The 13,103-nt window shown below is 36.3% G+C and overlaps 1 protein-coding gene across 1 annotated transcript; it reads left to right on the forward strand.

The window, feature by feature from the left end:
* Nucleotides 1-609: 609 nt before the first annotated feature.
* LOC113741482 (protein LONGIFOLIA 1) lies at nt 610-7,007 on the forward strand. Its single transcript, XM_027269015.2, has 5 exons — nt 610-1,743; nt 2,241-2,293; nt 2,686-4,794; nt 4,888-5,038; nt 5,919-7,007. Exons 1-5 carry the CDS (start codon nt 1,590-1,592, stop codon nt 6,749-6,751), a joined length of 3,300 nt encoding a protein of 1,099 aa, XP_027124816.1. The 5' UTR covers nt 610-1,589; the 3' UTR covers nt 6,752-7,007.
* The last annotated feature ends 6,096 nt before the right edge of the window (nt 7,008-13,103 follow it).

Consider the following 13,103-nt stretch of genomic DNA (forward strand, 5'->3'; position numbering starts at 1 on the left):
AATTTGCTATGTAAATGGACAATTCATATTTATTGCACCCTATATATTTAGACACTTTTTAAAATTAGATTTACTTATATCAAAACAGTTATCTGAGTGCCCTGGAGGCTCCCATTGGCCAAACCTATTTTGGATTAGGTAAGCATTTCAAATTAGTACTTTTGTAAACATCTTTTGTTTATGTGAAAATAGGAACTATGTATGTGTATAAAGGTAAATAAAAATTGGTAAAAGAATGAAATACAAAATCAGAAAACTGCAACCAAATGCTAAAAAGCAACAAAATACAAAACCTTCTCCCAACCAACTACTCTTAGAGTAGTTGACCATTAAAAAAAATTTAAAATTCTAATTAAGTATTAGTCAAGAAATCAAATTTTCTTACCTACATTTTAAAAATCTCTAGACTTTTCTAAAAATATATCGTTTGTCTATCGTATTTGGCAAAAAAAAAAAAAAAAACACAAAACCTTCTCTCCATTACTGACAGAATCACATGTCGATGCAGACAATTTTAGACCCACCCATATACTCAGCCCACATGGAAGTGTGAAAGTAAGAACGGCCACCAGCCTAGATGCCTCCCAAGTCCCACCTCTCTTCCTTCCATTCTTTCAAGAGGATAACAGAAAAAAAAAAACTATTAAAATTTTAATGCTACTACTGTCCACCAGTCTCCTCCGGCTTAACAATTTTGCCAATACATTTTAGTACACATCTTGAAATCATTAATAAGTACTAGTAACAACCGTCTTCTGGGCTGTGTTCTATTATGTTAAAGGAGGATGAATTAAAACACGATTAAACTAGCACAACTCTTGTTGGATCTGTAATGATAGGCACTCAACCGTTGCTTTTCTTTGCAAGTCAAGTCAATGCAGCTGATCAACATGGGACATTGCTTTGCAAAGTTGTAGATGAAATTGGGCACTTTTGTGGCTGATTGATTCCTTCTTTGAGGTATGCCGATGGAGAATTAATTTTGCTATCTGGGCTGTGATTTTTCTTTCTTGTATTGCTTCTTTCTTGAAGAAACATTCCATTTTTGGGATAATGAAAGAATCTTGAATTGATTGCTATTACAAAGTTGCGATCTTGATTTGTACAGTTCGGCTGGTTTTCAAAGATACTTGACTAGTAAATAATAATTTAGAAACAGAAATGGACTCTGGTAAGATTTTGAGAATGTGCTAACTTTTGTTTCTGGAAAGATTGTGTTAGTTTATGTGTTTTGAGGGCTATAGTTGAAGCTTCATTTGTGGATGGGGTTTAGCAGTTCAGCAGCTATTGTTTGAAGGGAAGGAAGGACTATAACATTGTTCATCTGTTTGTTGCCTTGCTACCTCATATTGATTTTTTAACTTCTAATACATTGAGGTATCTGAAGCTGTGAGGTCTTCAGAGTTACTGATTGTAAGAGTTTTCTGTTAATTTCATCCTTCTATAGAGGGTGATACTGGAAAATTAGCGGGGAGAGCCATAGGACCTACGGCTGGGTAGGAAGTTCAAATGTACTGGAGGGATGACTCTTTAGAAGCTTAGAAAAGTAGTAGTGCTTCTTAATTCAGTAATTGCGCAGAAAGAAGGAAATGGCAACAAAGTTTTTACATTCACTGACTGATGACAACCCGGATTTGCAAAAGCAAATAGGATGTATGACAGGGATCTTTCAACTCTTTGATCGCCAACATATCATTACTCCCAGGCGCATCACTGGGCACAGCACAAAAAGGATTCATTCTGGTAATCTTTCTTATTGATCAATTCAGTTGTGTGCTGCCTATTTGCTGTTATTATGTTTGGGAGCCATTGATTTTACCTTCCAATGCTTTCTGCAAGTTAATGTGAATTAATGTATATGCTAATAACCACCTGACTATGGTCAAGATATTTATCAATAAAGATAATTTCTTTTCTAATAAGGTGTTTTACCTTCCATTGTTTTCTGCTAGTTAGTGTGTATTAATGTGTATGCTAATAACCACCTGACTATGGCCAAGATATTTGTTGATTAAGATAATTTCTTTTCTACTAAGGTGTGCATCTGTCAAGTAGTTCTACTTATGAAACTTGTCTGGTTGGTCAAATTCTGTGAAAAAGATTGTGAGAAGTTGTTCTCATTTATTGGACAAATGATAGCTATGTCATCTCGTGCATATGCGTGTAGATGAGCTGCCCACTTGATGATTGTGAGTTCTCAAAGAACATCTGAAATCTAATTGCATTGAACAATTCTGCAGGTGTTACTTTTGAAAAAGAGTCTAGTACTATCTACAACAGATCTGCAACAGTGGTAAGATCCATTTGATTCAAATTCCTTTTCACAACTTCCAGATAAATGGACAGAACTAAAAAAAAAAAAACGTTCCTATGTTTTCAAGTGCTGAAGTTCAAAGCCTAACTTATTGACTGTGCATACTGTTTCATGCTCATCATTTCTCGTGAAAATGCCAGAGGTGCTTGATGGACACAAAAACATGAAAGCATTGAATTCTTGCTTCTTGTGTGTAGGACATTTCTCAATTCATGCTCTTTAAATTCCATCTTTCTTTGTTACAAACCCATAAGATGACCCCGATCAGTTTAAGCACTTGATTTCCAACTCAGTGAAATTTGGTAGGACTTGTGGACTATCGTGGAGGGTATTTTTGTGATAATCTGATCATAGAAAATTTGTTTTTGCAGGAAAAACATTCAAGCAAGCATGTGTTGGAGAGGCAAATACTTTCCACCGAGTCTTCTAGAGCATCATTTTCTTCCTCCTCCCGTTCATCTTCGTTCTCATCTCTAGACTACAATAAGACTGGTCAAACAGAGCCTTTTGACCAAATAATTTTCCCTGAAACACCTTCGAGGGATCCAGCAATGAGCCAAGCTAATACATCCCCACAGTTTGGTCGCCAAATGCTTGACCTGCGGGAAGTGGTCAAGGACTCCATGTACAGGGAAGCTCAGGGATTGCCTGTTAAAACTGTAGGCAGAGATGGGGCAGCAGATTCTCTGGCCAAGCATAGAGACTCCCCAGGGCCTGTACAGCTTTCTAGAGCCAATGACGGCTCTTATGGCCAGGGCGTCAATGGGAAGCAGGACTTGCCTGTTGATCTTAAGGAATCTCTTAGAGTTCTTTCTAAACTCCGTGAAGCACCTTGGTATACAAATGAACTGAGAGAACTTTCAAGGTCATCGTCATATCAGTCAAAAGATGGGTCATCCTTTTCCTTAGTAAAAGAGGCTCCTCGGTTTTCTTATGATGGAAGGGAGATGCGTAATGTACCTTTCGAATCACAGGACAATTCAAAATCCTCCCTGAAGTTTAAAGAGCTGCCAAGACTTTCCTTAGACAGTAGAGAAAATTCAATGCGAAACTTCAACTCTGATTTGCCACCTGACCTATATCTGAAATTTCCTCTGAAGGAAAATGGGAGTTCCAATTCCAATGTTACTAGTCAGCAGCAAAAATCAGGAACTCAGTCACGGCCTCCAAGTGTTGTTGCGAAGCTAATGGGTTTGGAAGCATTACCAGATTCTATATCCTCTGCTGAAAGTAAAAGGAGTGCTAGTGACATTTTAGTTGAGGAAACAATTCGTTTTGCTGGGTCTTCAGAACTTAGTGACCTGTGTCGACCAATCCAGGTTTCTAATTCTACAAAAAACTTGTGGAAGGAACCAAGATCACCACGCTGGAAAAATCCTGATTCAATAATGAAACCCATTTCAAGATTTCCTATTGAACCAGCACCATGGAAGCAGATGGATGGGAATTGGAGTTCTCAAAAGCCAGCTTGTAAGGGTATGAAAGCTCCAGCTAAATCCCCTTTCAGCTTTCCTTCAGTTTACAGTGAAATTGAGAAGAGGATAAAAGATCTTGAATTTTCACAATCAGGGAAGGATCTCAGAGCTCTTAAACAGATACTTGAAGCAATGCAGACCAAAGGGCTGCTAGAAATTCAGAAAGAGGAGGCTCTAAACTTTTCTGCTTCAAAGGACCATGAACAAAGATTTACGAATTCTACAAGTGCAAGAACGGGAAGTCAGCGAAAGCTGCAAAATGATATTGTTTCTACTTCCACCAGAAGGGGGACCATGTCTTCAAGGAAATTTGAGTCCCCAATTGTCATCATGAAACCTGCGAAACTAGTTGAAAAATCTGGAATTCCTGCCTCTTCAGTCTTACCCATAGACGACTTATCCAGTCTCCCACAAATTCAAGGTGGTACCTTTTCTGACAGTAGAAGGAGTGCAATTAATAGTAGAGCAGCTAAAGACCAGATTCCTAAGTCTGGGAGCCGAGACAATGCTGGAAATTCCAAAGATATGAAATCCAACAATAGAGTACTGAAATCTCCACAGACATCAGTAAAGTCTCCACAGTTGCCAAAAGAAAGCAGTGCAGGCTCGCTAAAGAGCTCAGGGTCCATCAGCCCAAGAATGCAGCCGAAGAGACAGGAGTTGGAGAAGCGGTCGAGGCCTCCTATACCTCCATCGGATTTAAGCAGGACAAGAAGGCAACCCAATAATAAGCAAGCAACAGAATCAAGCTCCCCAGGTGGAAGACGCAGGCAAAAGTCTATGAATTTACAACTAAGTGGTGACCAGCTGAGTGAGAACACTAATGAATCAAGGAATTTGAGCTACCATGAAAATGAAATTTCAGCTCAATCAGATGGAAGTATCTTATCTGATTCAAGGTTGGATGTGGAAGTCACCAGTGCTGAAAGATCTCCTGAGATTAGTAGCGGCTATAGTCCATCGATGGAGGCTGTCCATTACCTGGTTTCTGACTTAATTAATAAGGTAGGTTTTTTTGGACTTTGTGTTTTGTCTGTCATGTTATGGATTCATAAGCAATTATTCATTTCATAGATGTATTTTTGTGGTTGATTCCAGAAATCTATGCCCATAGCCATAGAAGAAGAACCATTGGCAGAGCATCCTACAGTTGCTCCTGAGTATCCTAGCCCTGTGTCAGTTCTTGACAGTGCTATGGATATGGATGACTCACCATCACCCGTGAAGAGGATAACAAAGACCTTCCGAGGTAATACAGCCCTCTATGACAGTTGCAAAGTTACTGTTGAGACATGCTTTGTCTACTATGATGTACCATTGGAATTAGAGACTGGGTGACCAAAGACAAATGAATGTAGGTTTTTATCTGTGGGGGAAATAGAATCTGTTTATTCTTTATTTTTCTTCTGCTGCTCCTCTCTCTATCTCTCTGGAAAAAGGTTTTCTCAGAAAATTATCATAAAAGAAATGTACTCTATTTTTTTTTTTGGATCCAAGTAAGATATCTATTGTTTAGTAGTTGTGAAGACCTAGGTGAATTGTCTTGAAATTGGAGTAAAAAGGGTGATAATTGTATAATCAATTTTTGGCAGTTATGTGAAATAACCTGGAAGAATAGAACAGGAAGAAAATTATTCTAATTAATTTTGAGGAATTCGAGAGTTACGTGTTTTAAGTGGAATTTTTAATGGATGCCAATTGGTCCTTTTGGTAACTTTTTTGAATAAATTATTTTGGTGGTTACTGTAGGTAGGACTTGAAAGATTGTCAGAGAGTGTTGCTTTGACTAACCTTTCTATGAATCTTCTGCTAATATAAAAATCCAGAACAAGACACACACACACACACACACACACACATATATATATATATATATTAATTTATGTAGCTCATACTTTTATCAATAATACATGGACTCAACTTAAACATGTTGAGGTGCTGATGTCTATCAAATTCTTTGACAAAACAATATGTGATTTTACCTAGATGACTTGGTGCTTTACACAAAAGACACCAAGACCCATGCATCAAATCTGGACATGTTTTCACTGAGCATCACACACCACTATATATGTATTGGATATTCTCAAAGTGAAAATAGGTGGAGTAACTTTCTGTTTGTTTTACAGGTGATGAATCTCATGAGACTAATGTAATTCCCAATACAGAGGAATGTAGTGTGGTGGACAGTTTAGCAACTAATGCTGTTGGACCTTGCCCTGCATCTGAAATTAGCAGGAAGAAACTGCAAAACGTTGAAAATCTGGTTCAGAAACTTAGAAGACTCAACTCTAGCCATGATGAAGCCCGCATCGATTATATTGCATCTCTTTGTGATAACACGAACCCAGACCACAGATACATTTCTGAGATTTTATTAGCCTCTGGTCTCCTCCTGAGGGACCTTGGCTCAAGTCTGACAAACTTCCAGTTTGATCCGTCAGGCCCCCCTATCAATCCTAAACTATTTTTGGTATTGGAACAAACGAAAGGAGGCAGCACTTACTTAAAGGAAGAATGTGCTCCAGAAAAGGCTGTCCAGTTGCGGTCAAAACAAAAAGTTCACAGAAAACTCATTTTTGATACCATTAATGAAATTCTTGCCAGAAAACTAGCAATCCTGGAACTGTCTTCGGATCCATGGTTAAGACCTCTGAAGCTGGCAAGAGAGTCTTTGAATGCACAAAAGCTTCTGAGAGAATTGTGTTCGGAAGTAGAACTGCTTCAAGGTAAAAGCTCAAAGAGCAGCTTAGAGGATGAAGATGATGGATTGAAAACCATCTTGTGGGAGGATGTGATGAATCGATCAGAAAATTGGACAGCTTTCAACAGTGAAGTTTCAAGCATGGTTCTCGATGTTGAGCGCATGATCTTTAAAGATTTAGTTGATGAAGTTGTGATTGGTGAGGCACCTGCTTTGAGAAACAAACCAGTCGGGCGTCGACAATTGTTTGCAAAGTAGAGTATTACATCCAACCTTTTTGCTTTTACTTTTTTTTTTTTAAAATTTTAATATCTCATTTCTTTGATCTACTGATCCTTTTCTCTGTCTTTCTCCTTAAGGTCAATTACAAGATCTTTTTTTTCAACACAATAATTCAGTTGTTTTGTATAGGAAGTAACTTGCAAGTGTGTTATGAAAATCTGTTCCAGAAACTCGATACTCTTTCTTGGAACGATACATAATCAGCCGATTCCCCAAGCTTTCCTTTCTAGAATTATTCTGTGCAAATCAACAGTCAAGTATGGATCTACTTCATTGTTTTTCTCTAGTTTTGCACCTCGTCGGGATGCAGCATGGATGAAGTAGCGAAGCTAGGATCATTTTTTGATGGAGGCACAGTTAATAACGAATTCTTTTCAAATTTATATATGCCGGTTTTAATTTGTATCATTCACAGAGCAAATAATAGCAATGCACATATTAAGTAAGAAACATTGTGCATGGATCATATGGTGAAAAATCAAAGTGAAAGTTTTTATTTATTTCATTTCAAAGAAAATTATTAATGCACTTCAAGTCTTTGAAGCATGGCTTCTACTTATAGTAGTAAAGTAATGAACCGTAAAAATTCATCTATTTCTTTCAACACTGAATATCAAATTATTATAGTAAATTATCTTATGAATTTCTACAAATAAGTTGGGGCAACATAATAAGTTCTGAAAACCCCACACCTATCTGTGTGTCTGTGTGTGACAAAAGGTAGCTCCCCCAAATGATGTACAATACACTAAATTTCAACTTGTACAAATTTCAAGACCTTCGTAGCCAATTTGGCATCAGAACATAATGATTGCCTTTGTTTGTTAGTTATCTGCTCACAAGCTATGTCAAACTAAAATGTTCCTGAAGTTATTATGATCCAAGGATTTTCGCCTAATACAAGTAGTATTACTGGTGTTAACCATGTTGCCGAACACAGCCACAACAATGTTAACACTATTTGCTTGAGTCGTGCGTAGCACTGTCTTAAGAAACTATTTCATGAAATTGAAATGTCTCCCCAGGATTAAACAAGTCTTCTTCTTGTTGCGAACAAGAAAAACAAGCTTTCTTCTTGTTGCAAACTAGAAGGACCAGAGAGAGAAGATGAGAACAGAATTGTCAGGAAGGTATCAACTGACAGAAATAAAAGAGAGAGAGAGAGAGAGAGAGTCAGAGCAGCTATCAAGAAGGTATCAACTGAAACTGCCAGGGTGAATTTCTGAGGAAGGAATGGATGCTATTTATAGATTTTAGAATGAGGTGTAACCCTTTCCACTTCCGATGTGGCACAGAGACAGCAATTCTTCTCACTTCCCGATGTGGGACAGAGAAAGCAATCCTTCTCATTTTTTGATGTGGGACAAAACTCTTGAAATATATTTATATTTTACAACAATCTTCTTCCTATTTCAAAAGATTTTGGACAAAAGATAAGAAAATAATCTGTTGGATTTATTTGGATGAAATGTAATTAGTTTGGTGTCTTTTGGACTATGAACCAAACTTAGATTGATAAAACATGACCTACAGAATTATTGGTGAAATATAAATTTCTATGAACCAATGACTCTTGATGTATGATAGAGATTTTATCAATCACATTGCAACCCATAATTTGCTGTTAACGCAGTTTTGAGCTTTTAGGCCGTGAGCCTGCCTGGTTAGTCATGAGAAGTCTAAAGATTTGACCAATGAATCTTATAGGAGCGGCCTACTCCACTCTCATATAGGTGAATTCATCAAGTGTGTATTGCTTTAAATACACCTCCCTAATGGGATATGAATTCATTAAGAATTTTAACTCATCCTCACAATTATGCAAAGCACTTGTCTCCGGAGAGACTTAAATTTGAAGTGCTTTACAGTCAATATTGACTTTTTATTACCCATATGAACCTACTTCATGGGATCACCAATCACATAGGGTGGGTTACTGTCTCTATTGACTACCTGTTGGTCGAAGTCCCATTTCTTTTGAAGTTTGAAGAATCAATTTTCTTCCTACGGGTTTAGTCAGAGGATTGGTCAAATTCAGCTCCGACTTCACAAAATCAATGGAAATAATTCCATCTCTAAGCAGCTGCTTTATGACATCATGTCTCAATCTCATGTGTCGACTTTTGCAATTATACGATTTATTTTTAGCAATAACAATAGCCGCTTGACAATCACTATGTATAGGCACAGGAGGCAACAGATCCTTATTTGAAGGAATATTGGCTAAGAAATTCCTTAACCAATCAGCCTCAGAACCAGTCAACTCCAGAGTTATAAACTCTGACTCCATAGTTGACCTAGCAATGACTGTCTGCCTGGCTGACTTCCATGCTACTGCACCACCACCAAGGGTGAACACATAACCACTAGTGGACTTTGTATCATTTGAATCAGAGATCCAATTAGCATCACTGTATCCGTCTAGTACAGTGGGAAATCCACTATATAAAATACCATAATTTATGGTACCTCTCAAATATTTCATTAGTCTGACCAATGCAAATCAATGCTCACGGTTGGGATTATGAGTATATCTACTCAGTCTACATACAACATAGGCTATATCTGGTCTTGTAAAATTCATTAAATGCATCAGACTCCCAATAATCTGAACATATTTCGACTAAGTAACTGGGTCACCATTATTTTTTTTAATTGAGTGTTAGCATCATAGGGAGTGCTTATAGGTGTCACATCATAATTTTCAAACTTCTTAAGAAGTTTCTCTATATAATGTTTTTATGACAACATTATACCATCATCTCTCCTTATAATTTTAACACCCAATATCATTTTAACTTCATCCGTACTTTCATATCAAAATTGGACGACAAAAATTCTTTAGTACTATTGACAATATTTAGACTAGTACCAAATATAAGCATGTCATCCACATACAAACTAATTATCATATATTGATCATTTACAATTTTAACATATATATATTTATCCACTTCTATAGACGAAAATCCGTCTTTGACCAATACTTGATCAAATTTCTCATGCCACTATTTAGGAGCTTGTTTTAGGCCATAAAGAGATTTAGTTAATTTACAAACCTTATTTTCTTGTCCAGAAATGATACATCCCTCAGATTGGACCATGTAAATTTCTTCCTTCTAAATCACCATTTAAAAAGGTTGTTTTGACATCCATTTGATGAACAAAAAGTTTATGAATAGAAGCCAGAGCAAATAAAACACGAATAGAGGCAATTCTTATTACTGGTGCAAATGTGTCAAAATAATCAATATTTTATTTTTGAGAAAATCCGTTAGCTGCTAAACGAGTTTTGTATTTATCAATAGAGCCATCAGGATTATATTTTCTTTTAAAAATCTATTTGCAACCAATAGGTTTTGCACCAGGTGGTAAATCTACCAAATCCAAGTTTTATTTTTCATAATAGAGTCAATTTCAGTTTTAATTGCTTCTTTCGAAAATTTGCTATCAGAAAAAGAAATAGTATCAAAATAAGTTAAAGGATCATTATCAACAAGAAAGGTTTGAAAATCATTTCCATAGGAAAATTCTTTTCTTGGCCGTTTACTCTTTCTCAATTCCTCATTAGAGGTTATTTCTCTATTTATTTCAACAGGTGCATGAGAAATTTTATTAGACAGTGGAAAAATATGTTCCAAAAAATTCAGCATTTTTTGTCTCAATGATTGTATTACAATCAAGTGCATCACTTCTTAAAACAAGAAATCTATATGCAGCACTATATTCAACATATCCAATAAACATACAATCAGAAATTTTAGAACCTAATTTTCTTTTCTTAGGTTCAGGCAATAATACTTTAGCTAAACACCCCCACACTTTTAGATATTTCAAATTAGGTTTATAATTTTTTCATAACTCATAAGGTGTTTTGCCAGTTCTTTTATGTGGAATTCTATTTTGTAAATGATAAGCAGATAAAATAGCTTCCCCCCACAAATTATCAGGAGCATGAGAACTAACTAACATTGAGTTCATCATTTCTTTTAGTGTTCTATTTTTCCTTTCAGCTACACCATTAGATTGTGGTGAATAAGGTGGTGTTACTTCATGTATTATACCTTCATGTTCACAAAAGCTATCCAAAGCTAAATATTCACCTCCTCTATCTGATCTAATTCTTTTTATCCTTTTATTAAGTTGATTTTCTACTTCAGACTTATAGGATAAAAAGGCATTATGAGTATCATCTTTATTTCTAAGTAAATAAAGTTTAGTGTATCTAGAGTAATCATCTATAAAAGTAACAGAATATCTTTTACCTCCTCTAGTCATAGTTTGTTTCAAATCACCTAAGTTTGTGTGAATTAAACTTAATAATTCAGTTTTTCTTTGGACACTTACATAACTTTTCTTTGTTATTTTGGTTTCTGCACATATTTCACATTTGTCCATTTTATCATTAACACCAGAAATTAGGCCACTAGATTGCATTTTCTTTATATAACTTGCATTAACATGTCCTAATCTAGCATGCCATAAAAAAATCGAATCAACAATATAAGCAGAAGAAGAATCATTCTCATTAATCACATTTGAAATGTTAAGTACAAAGAGTCCCTGGTTACAATAGTCTTTCCCCACAAATACATTATTTTTTGTCATTACAACCTTATCAGATTCGAATGACACTTTCACCCCAACTTTTCCTAGCAATGCTACAGGAACTAGATTTGCCCGAATGTTTGGCACATACAGCACATCATAAGAGCCAAAGTTTTTCCTGAAGTGAGTTTCAAGCGCACTTTACCCTTACCCAGAACTTTAGTAGTTCGTGAGTCTCCAAGGTAGACTACTTCTTCATCATCCCCTATTGAAGTATAGGAGGAAAACGCTTCTCGATTTGCACATATGTGCCGAGTAGCCCAGAGTCTACCACCCATTCTTTCACATTGGCTGCAATGTTCACTTGAGAGATGACTGCAGCAATTATTTCATCTCCTTTGATTAAATTAACTTTAGGAGGCTTAGCATTTGCTTTGTCACCTTTATTGTATCTACACTGGGTAGCATAATGTCCTGGTTTTCCACAATAATAGCAATTGCCTTTCTTTTTCTTAAAGTTGGAAATATTGGGCTTGTAGTTGGGATTTTTTGGTCTATTATACTGGGACTTATTGGCGTACCTTTGATTGTTGTTTTGGACCAGATTAGCTCTGAAGCTCATTTCCTTTGCTTTGGTAGCTCTTAACTCCTTCCTGTTTGAATCTTCTATCAGGATGTGTTTCACGAGCTCATCAATGGTGTAATTTTTCTCCTTGTGCTTCAAGTTATTGTTGTAGTCGCCCCATGACTCAGGCAGTTTTTCAATTAGCATGCCTGCAGCAAATTTCTTAGGCAGCTTGATGTCTTCATTTTTCAAGTCCTCGAGTAGCATTTGGTATTTCGTGATTTGGGTTTTCATTTCTTTGTCGTCAGTCATCTGCCACTGATTATACTTTCCTACGATGAATTTTTGTTTGGTTGCATCTTCGGCGGTAAACTTTGTTACCAAAGCTTCCCAAATTGTCTTGGCTTGCTTGCAGCTACAATACACGTCAAATAATTCATTTGAGAGTGTGTGTAAAATAGTATGGCGACATACCTTATTGGCATATTACCATGATTCTTGTATCTTAATATCCACGGTCGCAGCAGGTTGGGATTCTGTCAGTGCATATGTAAGGACCTGCAATTTTTAAATATTTTATTTAATTATCTATTTATTTGAATATTTAATCATTTATTTAAATTATCCATTTTTATCACTTTAAATCATCTATAATAGCATACCATTTACTTTTATCAACTTAAGCATGAAAATTTCTTTAAAAGTGCTTCGCGTGACGCGTATGTTTTTATTTTTGCAAAAAGGGTGAAATAGTGTGTTTAAGTGGTGAACTGGTGAAATGAACTGGGACTTGTGTTCGTGAGTGTTAGTTGTGTTATTTAATTTTATTATTTATGCATGAATTTTCCTTAAATGGTGCTTTTATCGCTTACGCATCGAAAGTTTCTCGAAAGTCGCACCGGTGCGACTAATTGGAGATGTGAGGATTTAATACTAGACTAGTAAGTATGAGTAATTGCAGCATTAGAGGAATTACCTTGGAGGATTAGTGTTTAAGTGTAGCAGACAAGAGAGAAAGTGGTAGTGCAAGACACTATTGTGCCACTATTGAAAGTTGACTTTTACACAAACTTAAGGCTAGCTTTCCTTCATCTTTCCACCACAAAAATCAAAAGCCATACACTCCCTCACACTCTCTCTTGCTCGGTTGAACTAGAAGGAGAAAAGGGGGAAGAAAAGCTTCACCTTTTAGCTTCAATCTTGCTTGATCATCAT

The sequence above is a fragment of the Coffea arabica genome, chromosome 4e (genome assembly GCF_036785885.1).
Source record: "Coffea arabica cultivar ET-39 chromosome 4e, Coffea Arabica ET-39 HiFi, whole genome shotgun sequence".
NCBI lineage: Eukaryota > Viridiplantae > Streptophyta > Magnoliopsida > Gentianales > Rubiaceae > Coffea > Coffea arabica.

What these genes read in the sequence shown, in the direction of transcription:
- LOC113741482 (XM_027269015.2), top strand. Translation starts at nt 1,590, where the DNA reads ATGGCAACAAAGTTTTTACATTCACTGACTGATGACAACCCGGATTTG. An exon ending in CACAAAAAGGATTCATTCTG is followed by an intron (nt 1,744 to 2,240) that starts GTAATCTTTCTT and finishes ACAATTCTGCAG; the next exon opens with GTGTTACTTTTGAAAAAGAG. An exon ending in ACAACAGATCTGCAACAGTG is followed by an intron (nt 2,294 to 2,685) that starts GTAAGATCCATT and finishes TTGTTTTTGCAG; the next exon opens with GAAAAACATTCAAGCAAGCA.